The sequence below is a fragment of the Typopeltis vanoorti genome, chromosome 2 (assembly GCF_054136105.1).
Source record: "Typopeltis vanoorti isolate ZY-2024b chromosome 2, IOZ_Tvanoo_1.0, whole genome shotgun sequence".
Classification (NCBI taxonomy): Eukaryota; Metazoa; Arthropoda; class Arachnida; order Uropygi; family Thelyphonidae; genus Typopeltis; species Typopeltis vanoorti.
The window spans coordinates 87,790,833-87,811,562 of record NC_143550.1 but is presented as its reverse complement, the minus strand read 5'-3'; the positions used below and the strand labels follow the sequence as shown (position 1 = coordinate 87,811,562).

General features: G+C 34.1%; 1 protein-coding gene across 4 annotated transcripts in view; it reads left to right on the top strand.

Annotated features, from left to right (window-relative positions):
• Nucleotides 1–20,730, top strand: part of Taz (tafazzin, phospholipid-lysophospholipid transacylase) — a 151,674-nt gene that overhangs the window by 92,549 nt on the left and 38,395 nt on the right. For all 4 annotated transcript variants that reach the window (XM_090412264.1, XM_090412275.1, XM_090412256.1 and 1 more), the window contains one exon: nucleotides 9,516–9,593. In XM_090412264.1, the coding sequence (XP_090268390.1) occupies nucleotides 9,516–9,593 (78 nt within the window). The remainder of the gene's footprint in view (nucleotides 1–9,515; nucleotides 9,594–20,730) is intronic.

Below are 20,730 nucleotides of genomic sequence, written 5' to 3'. Positions count from 1 at the left end.
TAATCTGTAATTCATGCTCAGTTGGAGTAAAGATAACCATGTCATCTGCAAAGCATAAATGACTTAAATATCTTCCATTTATCTTCAGACTTTTCCCTTCCCAATCAAGAAGTTTGAATATTTCTTCTAGGCACACTGTGAATAATTTTGGAGATATTGTGTCACCCTATCTTATACCTCTCTGTATTTCCACAGTAGAGATGTTTCCATTGAAATGAATTGCTGCTGTGGCATTGGTGTATGCTGATTTGATGGTCCTGATGTATGGCTCCTCCACTTGTTGGTTTCATAATGCTTTAAGTATTGCACAATTATTTTACTGAATCATAGGCTTTCTCATAATCAATAAATCCAAGACATAATGGTAACTGATATTCATTACACCCTTTGGTAATCTGTTGTACAACTTGAATATGGTCCATTGTACTAAAGCCACTTTTGAAAGCCTGCCTGTTCTTTTGGTTGTACAAAGCCTATGAGCCAAGACATTTTTACAATATAATGTAATATTGTAAAAGTTTTATTTGCAATTTAAGTGTTTACAAATAAATCACCCCATAGTTGTCTGATGGGTCGTAGTTCGTCAAGTCTTCTACTTCACCTTTTTTATCTATCAGAATTAGGGTAGCCTTCTTTCATGTTCTTGGTACATAATTTTTCTTCAGACATAAGGTAAATAGTTTTGCTTAGATTTTGTAGATCATTTCTATCATTTCTCCACCTGCTTTTAGAAGTTCAGCTATAACTCCATCCTCACCTGCAACTTTTCCATTTTGCAAGCTTTGGATGCTATGCATAACTACTTCTGGTAGAATCTGTGGCACTTTAGTTATTTCGTAATTTTCTTCTTCATTTAATTCGTTATCTTGATATAATACTGAGTAAAATTCTGCAATTTTTTCTTATAGCATATCTATTTCTGGTTATAGTCCCATCTTGTAGTTTGACTGCAACCATCTGTTTGTTGCTCTTTGACTTTTTTGAAACTGTGGTTGTTTTCAATTGTTTGTTGTACGAATTTACAATTGAATTTTCTTATGTAGGTGGTTATTTAGGTTATTTGCTTGTTTCTTTTCTCTTAGTTTCTTCATAAGCTGTTTTGTTTCTTCAGAAATTTTGTCTTGTTTCATTTCTGTGGTACCAGCTATTTCAAATAAGCATTGTGAAAGTTTTGGATAATAATTCATTATTTTCTGATGGATCAGGATTGTCATCTGTAATGAGATTTTTGAATCTTGTTTAGTTCATGTTGGAATATATCTTTTTTTTTTTTTTTTTTTTTTTTAATGTAGAGTGTGTATACATGTATGTTTGCTTTGATCTTCAAAACATTTTATTTCTTTCTTTTTGGCAGTTTATTTGAATCTTACTGCATACCATATGATGGCCACTTCCAGTGTTGAAGGCGTTTATAACAGAACAGACCTGAAAGATTTTTTCTTATCTGAGGTTAAAGTCTATGTCATTAGTTTTTCCATTTAGACTTTTCCATGTCCACTTCCTGTGTGTTGTTTTCTTGAAAAAAGAATTCATGATGTACTGGTTTTCTTTTTCTGCAAATTCTATTAGCCTTGCTTCTCTATCATCTCTCATGCCATATCCAAAATTTCCCATTGAGCTTTCATCTGATTGTTGTATACCAATTCCAGCATTAAAGTCTCCCATTACAATTCTGAAATTATGTTTTCCTTTATTGTAAAGTTGGAATACATCATGGTAGAAGTCTTCAATTTCTTTATCAGTATGACTTATTGTTGGTGCATAGACTTGGATGATCTTAAGAGAGAGTATCTTTTTGAGATTTCAACAACTATACTTGCTTTTTGCTCAGATATACTTTCAAATTCTGTTATGTTGTTCTTCAATATTTTTGTTAATCATGAATCCAACTCCACTGATTCTTTCTTTATGTTGGCCTCCATAATACAGCATGTCTCCGTTTCTTAATTGAAGAATTTCTTCACCATTACGTCTAACCTCACACAGTTTGAGAATGTCCCATTTTAGTCGCTTTAACTCTTCACTTAGTTCAGTTAGCCATGCTTCACTCCTCAGAGTCCTACAGTTTAAAGTTCCAAGTTCTAGTTTCCCATGGCAGTGTGATCTAGTTACCCAGGGATTCTTGGCACTCTCTGCCTTCATGTTTAACTGCCTGCTGCTATAGGTAGTAACAATCTGGCCTCTTGGGTATGAGGGCCATTTTATTTGTTTGATTCATCTTGATTGGACCATAATTCACCACGCACCATGCTGGCCCACTGCAGGTTGGTGAATGGAAATATTTTCAAATGGGATTGCCAGTCCAAAACCACTGGTCCACAGCTCTCTGTTCAATGTATTCAGAGCTGTCCTGATATTCAACTGATGGTAGTCAGGGTTCACCCCCCCCCCAATCCACCACCAATCAGTCCTTCATTCCAGAACAGTTAACCTTAGCATCTTCCTGGATCTGACTCCCACTGATGAAACCTCAATAAAAGTCAAAACTGGTTTCGGTAGTGACCCTTCCCATAGTGCTTAGCATTATGCACTTCCAAAAGGAAGTGTGCTTTGTTTTATGGGTTACTAAGATGACTGATGATGACATAATCAGCCTTTATATACTAGTAGCCTAGTTAGAGAGATACTTCGTGTGCATTTTGTTTGCTTATACCTTTAAAAGATTAAACGAGAATATAATTTCTTGGTAAGTATAATTTTATTTTTATTTATTGGTTGGTTAGAATGTTTCAGATTCATACCCATGATGGTCACTGACTTCAAAGAATAAACATATTGTGAATTTTAAAGAATAATTTCAGGTAAAAAAAATTATTAAAATATTTACTTTTATAAATAGAGCAAATAATAAATTTTCTCTATTTATAAGAGTATTCGGTAATTCATATTCTCTGTAGAATTACAATTGGGAAATAATCTCTGATATTTTAAATTTATATGGCCATTCTAGAATTTACATGGTATGAGCTGAAAGAAAAGTTTAATTATCTATCACTGTTAAATAAATTCTTAGGGATTGCATCAAACATTATGCAAAAAAATTATGAATATAGCAGTCAACTAAAAGTTGACTGCTATATTCATAATTTCACTTGACTACATGGAAACTTATGTAGCATTTAATAAACTATAACACTTTTTATGAATGTTAGTCAAATGAGTTTTAATTTTTTCATCGTACTAGTTTCACCGAGTTTTGCTATCGGCATCTTCAGGGATACAATTGGTAAGCGATATTGAAGGTAACAGACTAGGTTTTAACTGACAGTTCTAATTCATACAAAATTAGTATTGTGCGAGACAATGCGCGTGTCTCGGGAACATGATTTATGAGACATAATGTAATTGGCGTGAAAGTTCATTTCTTTGATGTTTAGTGATCTAATTAAAGTTTTCCAAATTTCCGGTAGGATTAGACCTTGATTCTTATTTAGGTTTCCTGTTGAACGGGCGACCATAGCAGCCTCCTTGAAGGTTCTGGAATGGTAGTTCTCTTCTATATAAGGCATATGACTCTTATCCCACTCAATAAGATGATTGGTAGAGGCAAAGTGGGAAGAAAGGCCTGATATATCTTGTCTGTTGTTTCTAACATAGCCTGTGTGCTCCTTCTGTCTCGTTTCGAAGCTTCTAGAGGTCTGACCAGTGTAACTAACACCACGGAAGCAAAGTATATTATATACTCCAGAGTACTTGTAGAGAGGATGAGAGTCTTTCGATGATCTTAAAAATTTCCGAATAGTATTGACCGGCTTGAATGCTACTCTAATATTGTGTGGTTTTAGAAGGATAGCCAATTTTTTGGAAATGCTGCTGACAAATGGAATAGTTATAGTACTGATGTATTGGGTGTCATCACGTTGTCTTTGTGGTATATCCGAAAAGAGAATCTTGTTGCGGAGTCTTTTAGGATAACCATTTAAGGATAACTCTCTGGATATTGTAGTTAATTCTTTTTGTAAGTTATCCTGGTCTGTGGTGTACTGTATAGCTCTTTTCTTAAGCATGAATAATGCTAAGTTTCTGGGATATATGATGTGACGAGTTGAAATGGAGGTAACATCCAATATTCGTAAGTTTTCTATATACAGACAGGTTGATACTGTTATTGGTTTGTTTCTTTATTAGGATGTCTAGGAATGGAAGTTTTTCATCTTTTTCCAATTTCTAATGTGAATTTGATGGTATGGTGGAAACTATTGATTTGGTTGAGATAATCCATTAGTTCTTCTTTCATATGATTCCAAATGATAAAGATGTCATCTGCATATCTGTACCAAGTTTTCGGTTTTGGGGTAAATTGAGATAAGATTTTATCCTCTAGGTCTTCCATGAATAAATCAGCACAAGAAGGAGAGAGAGAGAGAGAGGGGGGGGGGACTACCCATGGCTACAGAAGGAGCACACAGGCTATGTTAGAAACAACAGACAAGATATTTCAGGCCTTTCTTCCCACTTTGCCTCTACCATCTTATTGAGTGGGATAGGAGTCATATGCCGTATATAGAAGAGAACTACCATTCCAGAACCTTCAAGGAGGCTGCTATGGTTGCCCTTTCAACAGGAAACCTAAATAAGAATCAAGGTCTAATCCTACTGGAAATTTGGAAAACTTTAATTAGATCACTAAACATCAAAGAAATGAACTTTCACGCCAATTACATTATGTCTCGTAACAAATAAATCATGTTCCCGAGATACGCACATTGTCTCACACAATACTAATTTTGTATGAATTAGAACTGTCAGTTAAAACCTAGTTTGTTACCTTCATATCACTTACCAATTGTATCCCTGAAGATGCCGATAGCAAAAATCGGTGAAACTAGTAGGATGAAAAAATTAAAACTCACTTGACTGACATTCATAAAAAGTGTTATAGTTTATTATACGAGTAGTCAAGAAAAGAAAATCACATTATGTAGCATTTATCCCATCACTGTTCTCTCTATCTTCCTTTATTTTACTTATTTATTCTTTTATTGTTTCCACTCATTCATTCATTCATTCTTATCTCTGAAATTCCTTAGATTACCATAAAAGAAGTCGAAGATTTCAGTTGACTTATGTTTACATATATTGTCTAGTAAACAAGTTTCATAAACACTACTCCTTCATTTGCTGAAGGATGCATGAAGATAATGGCTCTAGTCATAGTGCATTTAATCAAGCAGTTGGAAAGGTGCTTCCAAGAAAAATAACCTTACTGTGGATTCCTTTCTGGAGAATATGTGAGTGCTTGATATGATGTACTGTCCTTTGATATTAACTTCAGAGTTCCTCACTGGAGAGTAGATAAAGATGCATATAATTTTTTTTCTGAAATCAGGGAATTTAACTCAACAGATTTCTTTTTTTTTTTTCCCTTTCCAGCTCTCCTTCTTCCTGTCTTTTCCTGCTTGCTTGCTACCATTTCTGTTTCCCCATTGATAGCTATTTGAAAAGCCTCACAACTAGAATGCATACCTGTTACCAAGATTCAAAGAGAAACTTCAGGGATAATATGACTGCCATTAATATTGTGTTTGCACATTGTAATAATAGAATATTGAATAGAAACACCATTATAAATAAACACAAGATAATATACATACAACATTAGTTCCCTAAAAATTACATTAAGGTAAGCAAGTAGACTACTTAAACACAGTAAGTTTCCTTTTGTTTCACCACTGTCATAATCACCATCATCATCAAATTCCTGATATACACCTTCAAGGGGTGTACACGATATGATAGTACTACATGACAAATTTACATCATTACTAACTTCCAATCTACAATTTTCCTCCAAATCAGTCTGTTACTTGTCAAGATTCCAATATTATCAGATCTTATATTTCTGTCTTCTAAGGCACTTTTGACTGTATCAATCCACCTATATCTTGGTCTTCCTCTGGGTCTTTTTCCTGCCAATCTGGAAGAGAACACTTTTTTTTTTCTAATATTTCCTCTCCCATTCTGTTTAAGTGACCGTATCATCTGAGATTAGCTCTGCTAATGCATTCTTGGATGCTGACAATGTCAAGTTCTTTCCTAATATCCTTGTTTTTAATATGATATTGCCATTGATGCCATCTGTTCATGCCCCCCTAATCTTTCTCAGGACTCCCATATCTGCTGTCTTTAGTCTTTGGTCAAGTGTTTGTTTAGTACATAGGTTAAAATTGGTTTGAACGCTGTCTTGTATACAGCTAATTTAGTGTTTTGACTAATTTCTCTCTTTTTCCTATATAAATTTATTCATTTAACTTCCTACCATACCAGATTTGTTAATTCTGTTGTCTATTTCCATCTTCATGTTAATTTACCATCTTCACTAAAAATCGTGAATAAGATGCTGAAATATTTTACTTGTTCTATAGGTTCTCCATTCACAATGCAGTTGATATTTTCAATGCTTCTGCATATTTTCATTGTCTTTGTCTTTTTCTTGCTGACCTTCATACCATATCTATTACAACAGTTATTCAATTTAGTTAAGGAATCTTGCAGACTTGTATTGGATTTATTTAAAAAATTTATATAATATCATCCGCATAAAGCAAAGAGCTGAGATTAACATCTCCAATTTTGATATCAGGTTTAATACCACTTTCCTTCATAATGTGATCCATATAGATAATAAATAACAGAGGGGACAATGTACATCATTGTCTGACACCAGATTTAACATTAAACCATCTTCCTGTACTTCCTTCAATTCCATCTGCTGACATACAACTCAAATAAAGACTTTGTATTGCTTGATATAATGCCCCATTGACACCATATAACTGTAGCATTTTGAATAGCTTCTCTCTTGACACCTTGTCATATATCTTTTCCAGATCTATAAAACTTAAATAGAGATCTTTGTTATATTCCCATGATTTCTCAACTATCTGTTGTAAACTGAAAATCTGATCCTGACAGCCTCTATTTGGACTGAATCCAGCTTGTTCTTCCCCAAGCTTCTCTTCCACAATCCTTCTCAACCGTTTCTCAAGTATACTTGCATATATCTTACCAGGAACACTCAGTAATGAAATACCGCTGTAATTCTCACATTCAGTTTTATTTCTCTTTTTATGTATGGGTACTATGAGAGCTCTACTCCAATCATCTGGAATTTGTCTCTCTGTCCAGACCTTTCGAACTATGTAGCGCAGCCACTGTAAGACCTTTATACCTCCATACTTGAGCATTTCTGGTTGAATATCATCTACTCCTGCTGCCTTTCCAGATTTCAGGCTTTTGATGTCTTTTTCTACTTCAAGTATGAATTATGCATCCTGAGTGCATGCCTGGTAAGTGTTTTTTACCACTGTGCTGTCATCACTGCTTGTTTCATTTAGCAATTTTTCGAACTAATTACTCCATACTTCCAGGATATCTTTTTCTCCTGTTTTCATGTCACCTTTATCATCTCTAATTCCTTTTACAGCACTCTTTCCTCCATTTCTGAGCTTCTTCAACACCCTCCAGAATATCTTGTTATATCTTGATATTTATTTTCTATGTTTTTATCAAAGTCCTCCCATGACTTTTGTTTGGGTCTTACAGTTTTACACAGTGTTTAGCTTTCTTATATTTGTCTCTGTATCCTCTAAGAGCACAAGCTGACTTATTTGCCAGGAACTTTTGATATGCTTTCTTCTTTTCCTTCACTGCCTCTTTAACTTCCTGTGTTCACAATGGAGTTCTGATTTTTCTATCCTTGCAGACAACCTTACCACATGCCTCTCTGGCTGAGTCAATCAGGGTTTTCTTCAAGGCTTACCACTGAATCTCCAAGATTTGGTTCCTGTTCTCAAATGCTTTCATTTTTTCGTGAATAATGTTTGTGTATGTTAGTCTACAGTTCACATCTGAGAGCTGTTCAACTTTTATTCGCTTTAAAACTTTCTTACATGTTATTCTTTTCAATATGAAATTCAGTTTTATCCTGCTCAAGACTAAATGGTGATCACTTCCAATTTCAAATCCTTTGTACACTCTGGTGTTCTGCACCAGGGAGAAAACATCACTATCAACAATAACATAGTCCATGAGACTTTTCTTATTCCTTGCCTCTTCTCTCCATGTGAATTTGTGCACATTTTTATGTTGGAACATTTGTGTTACCAATAACAGTCCATGTCCTGAGCAGAAATCTAACATATATTTATCATTATTATTAGCTTTGCTCTTTTCTCCAAATTTTCCAAAAATATTTTTGTATGTCTGACCATCATTTTCTACTCTACTATTTAAATCCCCAACAAGGACCAAGTTTTCCTTTTTCATTGTGTCAATTGCTTTCTCTATAGCATCAAAAAATTCCTCCTCTTCTACCTTAGTAGAACTTTCTATGGGACCATAGGCACAAACGAGTCTTTGTCCAATTCATTATTCTCATATTTGCCCACATCATTCTACTTGAGACTTCCTGCCATTCAAGAAGATTAGCCTCATATTTAGTGTTGAATACTATGGCTACTCCTTCTTTTCCTTGATTTTCATTGCCTGAATATAATATTTTATATTTATATAAAATATTATATTATATTCTCAGAAAGATCTCACCAGTTTTTTCCTTTTTTTGTTTTAGTCACCCCTATTATGTCGATCTGGTACTTATCCAATTCCTCAGCTAGCTCCATTTGTTTGCCATTCAGGCTTCTTATGTTGATAGGACCGATCTTTAACTCTGGTGATGTTGAGTTGGGGTGGGTTTTAGGATTTGTTCCACTAGCTGACTTTTAGCTGTTTTTCTGGTTCCTTGGCGAAAACAATGGGGGCCCTTGTTTAACTGGGCGACGCCTCAGCTGGCATGAAATTCTGTCATGTTGTGCCATCATTTGAAATTTTGGCTTAAGGCAATAAGAATACAATTTGGTCAGCTAAATCCCAAATTGCCAACCCATCCTTGTCTGTTCAGTATCCAGGTAGATATTTAACAGGGTGCACCACGATAAGGTGAGGAATCGACATTAGGTCAGTTCTCTGCATTCCTTTAAAAGCTATGTGGAAGTCTCCTCTCAGTTATATAGCTTTGACCCTTAAGCACCCCGTTTCACCATTGTTTAACCACATTATGGTTGCAGTAATGCTAGCCACACATCAATGGGAGAATTTTAAACATGTGGCATATATCAAATTTTGTGACTCAAGGAACCAACCTACATGTATTTTATAAATCCAAACAAATAAGTCTTAGAAAAAAAAAATCACATAAATGTTAAATTTTTTTAAACCAATTTATAAAATTTACAATGTGTATATAATGCTGTAAAAAAAAAAAACATTTCTGTGAGATTTTGACAGTATCTTATATTATAATTTATAATCTTTTCTCTTTAAAGCTAATGTTATTACTGGATGCTCAAGTTTTTATTTTCTGATTAAAAGTAAAGTTAAAATTATGAATATTAGGGGAGGGTAATCAGAAAATAGTATGCTTATCCACTAATAGAGTCTTTATATTAAAATAATATGGCATTTCTATCAAATATGATATAACCTAAGCTTCATGATTTTCTTTTATGTGATAGGTAGTGACCGTACTTGTAGGAAAACCATTAGATTTTTCTGAATTGAGAGAAAAGTTATGGAATGAAATGAAGACAGCTGTAAGTAGAAATTGAGTTGTAAATGCTTCATACTTTGTCACAAATGCTATATCTGTAAGTTTGATAAAAAGAACAATTTAAAAAAAAATTGATGTGTAATGTAATTATTATATCTTAATAATAGAATTGTTTTTAATGTTTCTTGGATGGATACTAATAGTGTAAGATTCAATGAGATATTGAAGTTAGGTTCACTACCCGTGCAGATGAGAATTAAACAAGTGGCATATATCAAATTTTGTGATCCAAGAAACCAACTTACATGTATTTTATAAGCATAAAATACATGTGCATAAAAGTAATGAAATAAAAGTTATGGGAAGATTGATAAAAATATAGAAGATATATATATAATAACATAAAGATGGAAAAATGCTCTAGAGGCTATTAGAGGGCGAGAGAAAGAAGGGAAAAAGTTTAGAAGCGGAGGAAAGGAATATTGTAAAAGGAATCAGAAATTACATTGGTGACATAAAAACTGAACATGCTGGACGTCTGGAGTAATTATTTGAAAGATTGTTAAACGAGTGTGACACAAGCAGTGATAAAATATTGATAAGAAAATATTGAAGTGAAATGATCATCAGTACACATCAGAAACTTGAAATATTGCAAGACACCTGGAATAGAGATGTTTTTGAACAAGAAATGCTTAATCCTTTTACACAGGATGAGTGGAGAAATACATCAATATAAATAAGAGGAATATGACTTTGTAGTTTTGTTTTCACCAGAGATCAGGCTAGCAGTGTTAACAGTTGACCAAATTAGTAATACTTTAGCATACTGTGCAGATTCATAATGTAGTTTCTCAGTACATATATATATGTGTACTCCAGATGATGACCTTAATATGAAGGGTTGAAATGTCTGGTAGTTACCTTGTTTTATGTTAGTCATTAATCTAACATGGTAGGTATCTCTATAATATATCTTAATGAGGAAATGCTTAAATTCTTCTTTTTATTATATAGCTATCTTCCATGGAGTTGGAAGATTCATGTGAAACCTACACTAACCTTTATACACAAATAAGATAACTGAAAATTGGGTTTTAATTGGTTGGAAATTTGATACAACAAGCAACCAACTAGTTTCTTCATGTTAACTGGTGGCTTCTTTTGGGTTAGATGAATATACATATAACAGCTTAAAACAAACTAGCTTAAAATTTATAAAATTTACAATGTGTGTATATAATGCTGTAAAAAAAAAAAACGATTATGTGCAACATTTTTGCAATATATTACATTATATTATAATTCATAATCTTTTCTTTTTAAAGCTAATGTTATTACTGGATGCCCAAGTTTTTATTTTCTGATTAAAAGTAAAGTTAAAATTATGGATATTAGGAGATGCATAATCAGAAAATGGGATAAAAGTACTATGCCATACATGGAGGATGACTACAGCTCCCGCAACATAAAAGAAGCCACAGTAGTAATCTGCTCACAAGGAACCTTGAACAGAACAAGGAACCTTGAACAGAAACCAAGGGATGATCCCCAGTGATATCCAGAAATCACTCATAAGATCTCTCCACACATCAGAATTTAATTTCACAGCTATATTAGTTATTTCACAGCTATATAAGTTAGCACTTATAGGACGCACCTTCTTAACAAGAAGGTGCATCCTATAAGTGCTAACAAGTTAACAAGCGCAAGCATCCATGCTCCACGTATTTGTACTGTATAATGGTTCCTATGAATTTGATATTTTTCAGTATTGATTCATAATCTAAGCTCGTTTGTTTTAAGCTGTTATATGTATATTCATTTAACCCAGAAGAAGCCTCCAAAAGTTTTTATTTATCAAAGAATGCTTCCATTCCAGAAGAGCCAAACAGATCTATTTGAAAATGTCTTTAGCATTATTACACGAAAGGATACAATACACAAGGTTTGCCCTAAGCCAGGTTGATTCATTATGCCTTGATTTACACTACGTTATTTCTAGCAACATAGATGCTTGTCTGTAGTCCCGTCTGAACAATATGATAAATGAAAAGTACAATAGAACATTCCTAAATAGCAAGAACAGGCATATCTAAAAATATGAGAAGAGCTTTAATTCAAGAGCTGCCCCTCCTGATAATATGGTTGTTTTTAACCTTTCAGATCACAATTTAACACCTGCAGAAGTTAGCATCGTAAAAAAAAAAAAGTTTCAATTTTGCAGTCACTCTAGAGTACATATCTAAAATAGACATTATGTGTAACGTCGAGAAGGCCCTTCACTTTTTACCTGAACCTATTGCAAATGATATTAGGTTTAAAGACTGCGATTCTTCTCTCATCTTCTCGTCCTCCAAAAAAGAACATAAGTCCCTTACAAAAAAGAGCACTGGCTAATTTAAAGAAGAACAAAGAGATAATAATATTTAAGGCTAACAAAGGCAATTCTACTGTGATCTTAAATACAAGAGATTATGTATCTAAAATCTCGGTTTTACTCTCCGACACATCTACTTACTGTCAATTAGATTCTCACCCTACTTGGGCAAACCATATAGAAACCAACAACCTTCTGCGTAACATGAACACATGGCCCACAGACCTTAAGAGGGAACTGAAATCCATGCATCTGTTAACTCCACGTTTATATGTATCGCCGAAAGTACACAAGATTGATATACCTCTTCATCTGATTGTAGATGGGATAAACTCTCCATCTTATTTATTATCCAAACATCTCGCACATCTTCTAAAAGCACACATTAGAAATACAGATGCATATATTAAAAATACACAGCACTTTGTTGAAAAGCTAAGAAAAATCTCCATATCAAGAACAGACATTCTAGCAAGTTTAGATGTTGTGTTGTCCTTATTTACAAATGTCCCAGTGTCTCAATTCAAATTTCTTCAGGTGGAATGGAAAAATCTATAAACAACTTTCAGGCCTTGCAATGGGAAGTCCTCTATCTCCTCCATGTACTGACTTATTCATGGAAAAGTTTGAAAATGGCATCTTGTTACGTACAGATTCTAAACCGTCAGTGTGGTGGAGATATGCTGATGACATATTTATAATATGGAAACACAATGTGGCAGAGCTATATGATATTCTAACTTCCATAAACTCAAGTTCACCTTGGAACTTTTAAATGAAGGAAAATATTCTTTTCTGGACATATTAATTACAAAACAAATGGACAAAAGCACTTGTCTTAATGTGTACTGCAAGCCGACCCGCACAGGTCGTTACCTGCATTTCGACTCATTACACCATATTTCACAGAATTAAAGTATTATACATGTGCTGAGGAACAGGGCGATCGCTATCATAAGAGATGAAAGAATATTAACAGATGAATTAGATTTTATTCTCCAAATATTAACCAACAATGGATATCCAAAAATAATAATAAAAAGAATACTCTTCTCCAACCCCCTCTCCACAGCAAATCCATGATGCTCATCACATGACTTCGGTTTCCATTCCTTTTGTTGGCATACTTTCACAAAAAAACTGCCGACCTCTTAAGGTGTCACGACATTCGGGTAGCCTTCGAACTGATTAGGACAGCACGGAATATGTTATGCTCACCTAAAGACTAAATGCTTTCAATAAACACCCTGGAGTTTACAACATTCCTTGTTCTTGTGGCCTGAATTACATCGGACAAACTTCAAGAAGTCTAGAAATGAGACAAAAAGAGCACATTGGAGACATAAACAACAACAGAGATGATAGTTCTGGTTTAGCATTCCATTTTTCCAACACTAACCATAACATTGAATGGGATAAAAGTACTATGCCATGCATAGAGGATGACTACAGCTCCCTTAACATAAAAGAAGCCACAGTAGTAATCCGCTCACAAGGAACCTTGAACAGAAACCAAGGGATGATCCTCAGTGATATCTGGAAATCACTCATGAGATCTCTCCACACATTAGAGTTTAATTTCACAGCTAATTATAGGATGCACCTTCTTAACAATGACTGACCAAGTGCTAGCATCCACACTTCCTGTATTTTACTGTGTAATGGTTCCTATGAATTTGATATTTTTCATTTTTCAGTTATGTATTGATTCGTAATTTAAGCTCATTTATTTTAAGCTGTTATATGTATATTCATCTAACCCAGAAGAAGCCACCAGTTAATGTGGCGAAACTAGTCGGCTACTAGTTGTATCAAATTTCTGACCAATTAAAACCCAATTTTCAGTTATCTTATTTAAGTATTTAGTGGTCGAAAAAAATATTGATCTTTATACACAAAATATCATACATCTCCTTAAACCCATTCACTATCAGAGCATTTACAACTAATTCTGGCAATCCATTCCCCTCATTCATCACTCTCTCTCCAAACAAAAAGTTAGTCTGCACACATTTACTAACCACCATATTCTTACATAACTTCCTGGTGTGAACTCTAGTTCTTGTCCTATTCATTACATATTGAAAAATTTCGTTTGTGTTATCCTTAGCAAACCCTTTTAATGATTTACACATTTCTATCATGTTCTCTCTTTTCCGCCTGTAACTAAACTTGGTAACTGACACACCTTCAAACTATCCTCATAGGGACATTCTACAGACCTGTCACCAGCACTTCTTGGTCTGCAAGAAACCCAGGTGACCACATGTGCACAGTAATCAAGATGTTGCCAAATCATATCCTTATAAAGAGGGATAATAACTTCCCTTTCTTTACTTGTTAGTAGTGTATTTTTTAATATCGAACTAATTCTTTGAACCATTTTACCAACTTTTGCAATATGCTCTTTGAGTCCACCATTTGTTTCGATCTTAAATTTACATTTAGATATAAAATGAACAAATCGACAACCATTATTCTTTGTCTGCAGTGTCATTTTAGTTAAATTACCCTACTGGATGTCTACACTACCTTTACCAACTATTGCCCTCACCAGTTTTGTATCCTCAGCAAACAACTGAATATCCCCCTTAAATCTTTCTCTATATCATTAATACGAGGGTGGTCTGAAAAGTTCTTGGCCTAACAATGAAAAAACGAATTTATAATTTCAAAATTATTTTTATTTTTCAACATAATCTCCCTTAAGACTAATACATTTATTCCAGCGATGCTCCAGCGCCATTATCCTGTTCTTGTACTGGTTCTCAGTAAGATCTGCAAAATACCCCTCTACAACAGCAATCACCTCTTGATTCATCCTGATGAAAGATGATTATTTTTCTTCTGCATGTCGGGTCTTTTCTCACGAATTTTTTCATCTAGTCTGGTTAAAAGATTGGAATAATATTCCCCAGTTATTGTTTTACCGTTTTCAAGATAATTAATAAACAAAATGCCTTTAGCATCCCAAAACACCAATGCCATGACCTTTCCTGCTGATGGAACCGACTTTGTCTTCTTTGGCGCTGAACAACTGGCTTCTGTCCACTGTTTTGACAGCTGTTTGGATTCTAGTGTGCAGTGGTGAATCCAAGTCTTATTCATAGTAATAAATCGATGCACAAAATCAGTTTTATTCTTGTTGAAACGTTCCAAGCACTGTTTAGAGATTTTAATGTGAGTGCATTTTTGATCTGCTGTGAGCAAGCCCGGCACACATCTTGTGCAAAACCTTTTCATTTGTAATTCTTCATGCAAAATATATCCTACACATTCTTTTGAAATGCTTATAGTCTCAGCAATTTCATGCACTTTGACTCGCCGGTCATCTAATACCACATCATACACTTGATCAATGATTTCTGGTGGTGTTACACTTGTTTGGACATCCTTCACGTGGATCATCTTCAAGGCTAGTATGGCTACGTTTAAACCCTGCAGCCCATTTCTTAATTGTCGAAAATAAAGGAGAAGAGTGCCCATAAAGCATTCTTGCTTCATTTGAACTTTTATGAACTTTGACTGAATTTCTTTTGGCGATACTCAATTTTATCCATTTCAAGGGATACAGATAACACTTTTGCTTCAGACAGCTGTCTAAAACAAATTACTCGATGGAAGCACTTGCAGTTTTACATGGATGCTTATGACAGATCTACAACTTAGAAAAAAAATGTTTACGATAGTTGAAAGTTTATTTATTTATTTATTTTTTTTTCACTTGGTTAGACTATAATAAATTTAGCTTAATCCCACACTTGGATAAAGGATTAAACTAAATTTATTATAGTTGCCGATAGTGTTGCCATCTATGATCGAGGCCGAGAACTTTTCAAACCACACTCATAATTTGGTAATATTACGAAGCTACAAGGGTAAAATGTAAAGGTAAGGAGTTAATTTTTCCAAGAGGAATTCTGAGGCTCTGAGGGAAATAAATTGGACATAGATGTTGAGTAAGTTAAATGTTAATGATAAATGGGAAGTGTTAAGGAAAATTATACTTTCATCTGCAAAGAGCTTCATGCCACTTAAACATATCACTCAAAAAAAATCCAAAATGGATAATAACAATCAAATTCATCATGTAGATAAGGAAAAAGAAGGTGGCTTCAAACACTTATAGACTCTGTGGTGATTTGTTTGGCTACAATAATTATGAAGTCATTTGTATAACATGATATACAAATGCAGATTATGAAAGAAGGTTTAAAGAAATAAGGAATTATGTGCACATTTATTATTAACAAGGAAATGCATAAATTGCATTGGTCCTTTAGAAGAGTGGAAAGACTATTATTGACAATTGAAGCAAGAATGCTTTAAACCTGCTTTTTTTTTTTCATTCACTTTTTAAGCAAGAATGATGCTTGTTGTAATTGCTCTAGCAATCTGCTCTGTATAGGTAGCCAATTTAGAAATGTTCATAACTGAGAATGAACTTTGGGGGGGGGGGGGGAATGGAAGGTATGAAAAATAAGGCTCCAAAGATAGACTTGCTATATCCCATCATGTTATATCATTTAAACAAAGAAATTTCTAAACTGTCTGCTTTAATAATGAGGGCTTTGTTGGTTTAGTGGGAAGTTCCAGTGGATTGGAGGATGGTAAATATATGCCCCCATTTTAAAAAGGAGTGTCAAAAAAATGATGTGAAGAACAAGGACTGTAAGTAAACATCTGTTGTAGGTCAAGTAACAGTCTGGTTTTATAATATAAATTAAAGATGCCAAGAAATTATATTCTTGGTTTAATCCTTTATCCACGTGTAAGCCAACAAAGCTTGCACCTGAAGTATCTTCAGGACTGGGCAACTTGTTTATAGAAATTGATGACTTCACATCACTTGCCTTAGTATCCTATATCCTTTCAGAATGTATAATGCTATGCCTTATGGGAAGGGTCACTACCCAGACCGATTTCGACCTTTATTGAAGTCTCATCAGTGGGAGCCAAACCCTGAAGTGATACCAAGATTGAAGTAATGCAGAAGACATATTTCATTATACAAGTAGCCAAAAGATGTCACACCTGATTACTAAAATACTCTGGATTAGAGATAGATGTTGATAGATCTTAAGGCAAATGATGTGAAGTCATCAGCCTCTATATATGAGTTGCCTAGTCCTGAAGATACTTCACTTGCAAACTTTGTTTGCTTATATTTTGATAAAGGATTAAACCAAGAATATAATTTCTTGGCATCTTTAATTAATAGTATAACCAAGTGAAAAAACCTTCAACATCTGTCTCTAATCCATCCCAACCAGACCATAGATACACTGACAAATAAACTGTGCTCCCTCCCAAAACAACATAGAATCAGAACAGTATACAAACCTCTGAACCTTCCTGAGACAAATCAAGAATTACCAGAGAAAGCCAGGCTACTTCACAAATGCCAGTTTAAATCAGACTATTCTTTGGAGCCTGCATAAGTTCTACAATTAACAGTTCTGTCACAGTTAACCAGAAACCAGTTAACTACAACAGAACTGATGGGATCTTGCATAGATTTTGGCACACCACCCTATCTTTCATTAGCATGAATAACAGAAATTATCACCAACAGTGCCCACAATGCTACCCTCCATGCATGTGTTCTTGAGGTCATTCTATTCCTTGTCTTCACTGATTGTGTATTATTAAAGTGCTTCTGATAATGCTAGCTTGAGCTGGCAAAATGCAGCTTGTAAATAATTAATTTTAGTCAGGATATTATTTATTTGCAATTCCAGTTTCCATGTTTTTTTTTTTTTGTTCCAGAAACTTCAACATGAATCTGAATCATGTTAGAATGCATGGCAACTTTTTGGCAACTGAAATGTTCTTGCAGGTTGTGCATTGCCATTACTTTACCCACAGCACTCGTTAACTTACTTACAGTTCTGTAATTCACTACATCATTTTTTTTTATCTTTCTTTATGAAATGGAGCAACAATTTGTACTTAATTTTAATTTTTCTTAATTAATTTTAGTCATCAAATTATTTATTTGCATTCCAATTTCTATGTAGTTTTTTTTTTTGTTTTGTTTTAGAAACTTCACAACATTATTTTGTTATAAGTAAGTCCTCTCTATCAAGCTTAGTTATTTTGACAGAGTTACAAAAGAATTAGATATCAGATATAGTTTCAAATCATGTGTTTAGATTTTTTTGGAGCATTCAATACTGTACTGCAAAATCTGCATATTTATAGATAGGGTAAATATAGCATCAATAAAACAATAGTCACGGGAGAAAAGGCAACCAAATAGAAGCAGGGCAAAGTTTGCAACTGAATTATCTTCACAACTAGTCTACAGTCAGTCCTTGACTTACAACATGGTTCCATTCTGACAGTCCCGTTGTAAGTTGAAAAACCATAAGTCAGAAATTGCTATATATATATTAAATCCTAATTCAGTGGTCTCTTTCTTTTCCGATTCTTCAGGTCCTGAACAGATTCTTCAAGAAAGAATAGAAGAATCTGTTCTTTCTTGATGGGCGTTTTCCCAAAGAAATAATCACTAAAAAATTACAAATGAAAAGATATTATCATACAGTGGATGGAGCAGTCATTATTAGACTTTATGAATAAGTATCCAAAATTGAAGAGAAAGACCAAGAATTAGATGTGTGGATGGAGTTAAAGAAGCAACTGGAATGCACTTGGAAATTCTGAAAGATATAGCCAGAGACAGATCTGAATTGAAAATGTATGTTCATGGAGTCACCAGGAGTCGAAAACGACTCAATGGAACATAACAACAACAAAATCCAAAATTGAAAGTAATGTAATAAGATTAACACTTTGACATGAAAAGGGATAAATTATCTCATGCTTGAACTTGGGATAGGCATGCCACAAATCATGGCATGTGCTTCCATCGAAATGAAAATTATGTAGATTGAGGAAAATCTGTTTCAGGGCATATTAGAAATCAGTAATTAAGAGAAAATCTATAGTTGGTATCATTATCAGCCATTTTCTGTCCACTGCTGGATGAAGGCATCCTGTAACGTCCTCCATTCATTCCTTACTTGAGCCTTTCTATGCCACCAAGCTCCTGCGATCTCTTTAATCTCATTCTCTCACCATCTCTTTGGTCTTCCTGTAGCTCTTTCTCTCTAGGATACCATTCTGATATCAACTTTGTCCATTTTTGAGTATTACTTCTTGCAATATGACCTGCCCACTGCCTTTTGAATCTTTTACTAGCTGTTGTAATGTCTCTCACCCTAGTCTGAGCTCTGACCCAAGTAATTGTGCTTTCTATCTAGAATAGTAATATCAGTAATGATCTTTCTATTTTCCTCTGGGTAATCCTCAACTTGTTGGTCAATTTTTTAATCAAAGTCCATATGTCATGACCAGAAGTATACAACTGTCGAATATTTTTCTTTTAAGGCAGATTGAGATGTTTCCCTTGAGCACATCATTGCATTTTCCAAAGGCAAGGAGATGCCTTTTCTATATTTAGTACAGTAAAATCTCATTTTACGAACTTAATTTCTTCCAGAAGGCTGTTCATATAATGAAAGGTTCGTAATTTGAAACTATTTTCACCTATTATCGTTTAAAATAAAAAAATAAAAAAAAGAATATAACATGAACCTTACCTTTACTGAAGATATATGGGGAGAAGGAGGGAGGAAATTATTGTTTTGAAGTGAGTCACCCTGCATAAACATGTTGGGTAACTGCCCCTCAGGTGTCACTGCTGTTTTCTGTCTTTTTGTGGTGTACTAGATGGTGATTCTTTTTTTACCATGTTATAATCTTTAGAAAGTTCAGAAATACGAGTTCCATTTTCCCATTTAGCTATAAGTTCAATAGTTGGTCTGGGTGCTCTCTTTTTCTGTTTATTTTCATCACTGCACTTTTTAGGAGCCATATTAACTAATTATTAAATAAACACCACAACACAACTGGAAAAAAAAAACACTTTGAATTAGAGAGTAAATTTATCAAAATTACGATACACACTAAAGAGTCGATTTACAGCACTTGAATAGAACCAAATCACTGACGCAAACTGATCAATAGCTGCAGAGATAATTCCAGCTCATGTTAACGTCGATGTGTTCATAAATAATTGTTTTTCAATGGAAAAGTTTGTAAAATAATTTGTTTGTAATTGGAGGCATTCGTATAAGGTGCTTTTACTGTATTAGAAAAATGCATTTGAGAAATTGTAAAAGATAACATAAACAGAACAGTAATATTAAGATATGCAGACGATATGTGCTTTGTTGCAGAAAATGCTGAAGACATTAGAACAACATTTCATCATCATCAATTTTCTGATATGTATCCCCCAAGAGGTGTTCAGGTTACTATTGACAGCACTGTATGATTAAGTTTACATTATTATTAATCTCCTATGAACAATTTTCCTCCAAATCAACCTGTTACTTGTGAGCACTCCAATATTGTCATATCTAACATTTCGTGCTTCTAAGGCACTTCTGACCGAATCAGTCCACCTAGCCCTTGGTCTTCCTCTGGGATCTCTTTCCTGTCTTCTTGGTATCACTTGTTTTGTTAATCTTTCTTCACCCATTCTATTTAAGTGGCCATGCCACCTTAGATTAGCTCTACTGACACATTCTTGAATGCTAATAATGTCAAGTTCCTTTCTAATATCTTCATTTTTAATAAAAAATAACTAACACTGGGTTTATGGGTCATAATGATTTAATAAACTTACTAGTTTTGCCACTTGTGGCTTCATCTGGGTTGGGATGAACATACAAATATTCAACAAGCGTTAAATATGAATCATTACATCACTAAAAAAAACACCAAATGT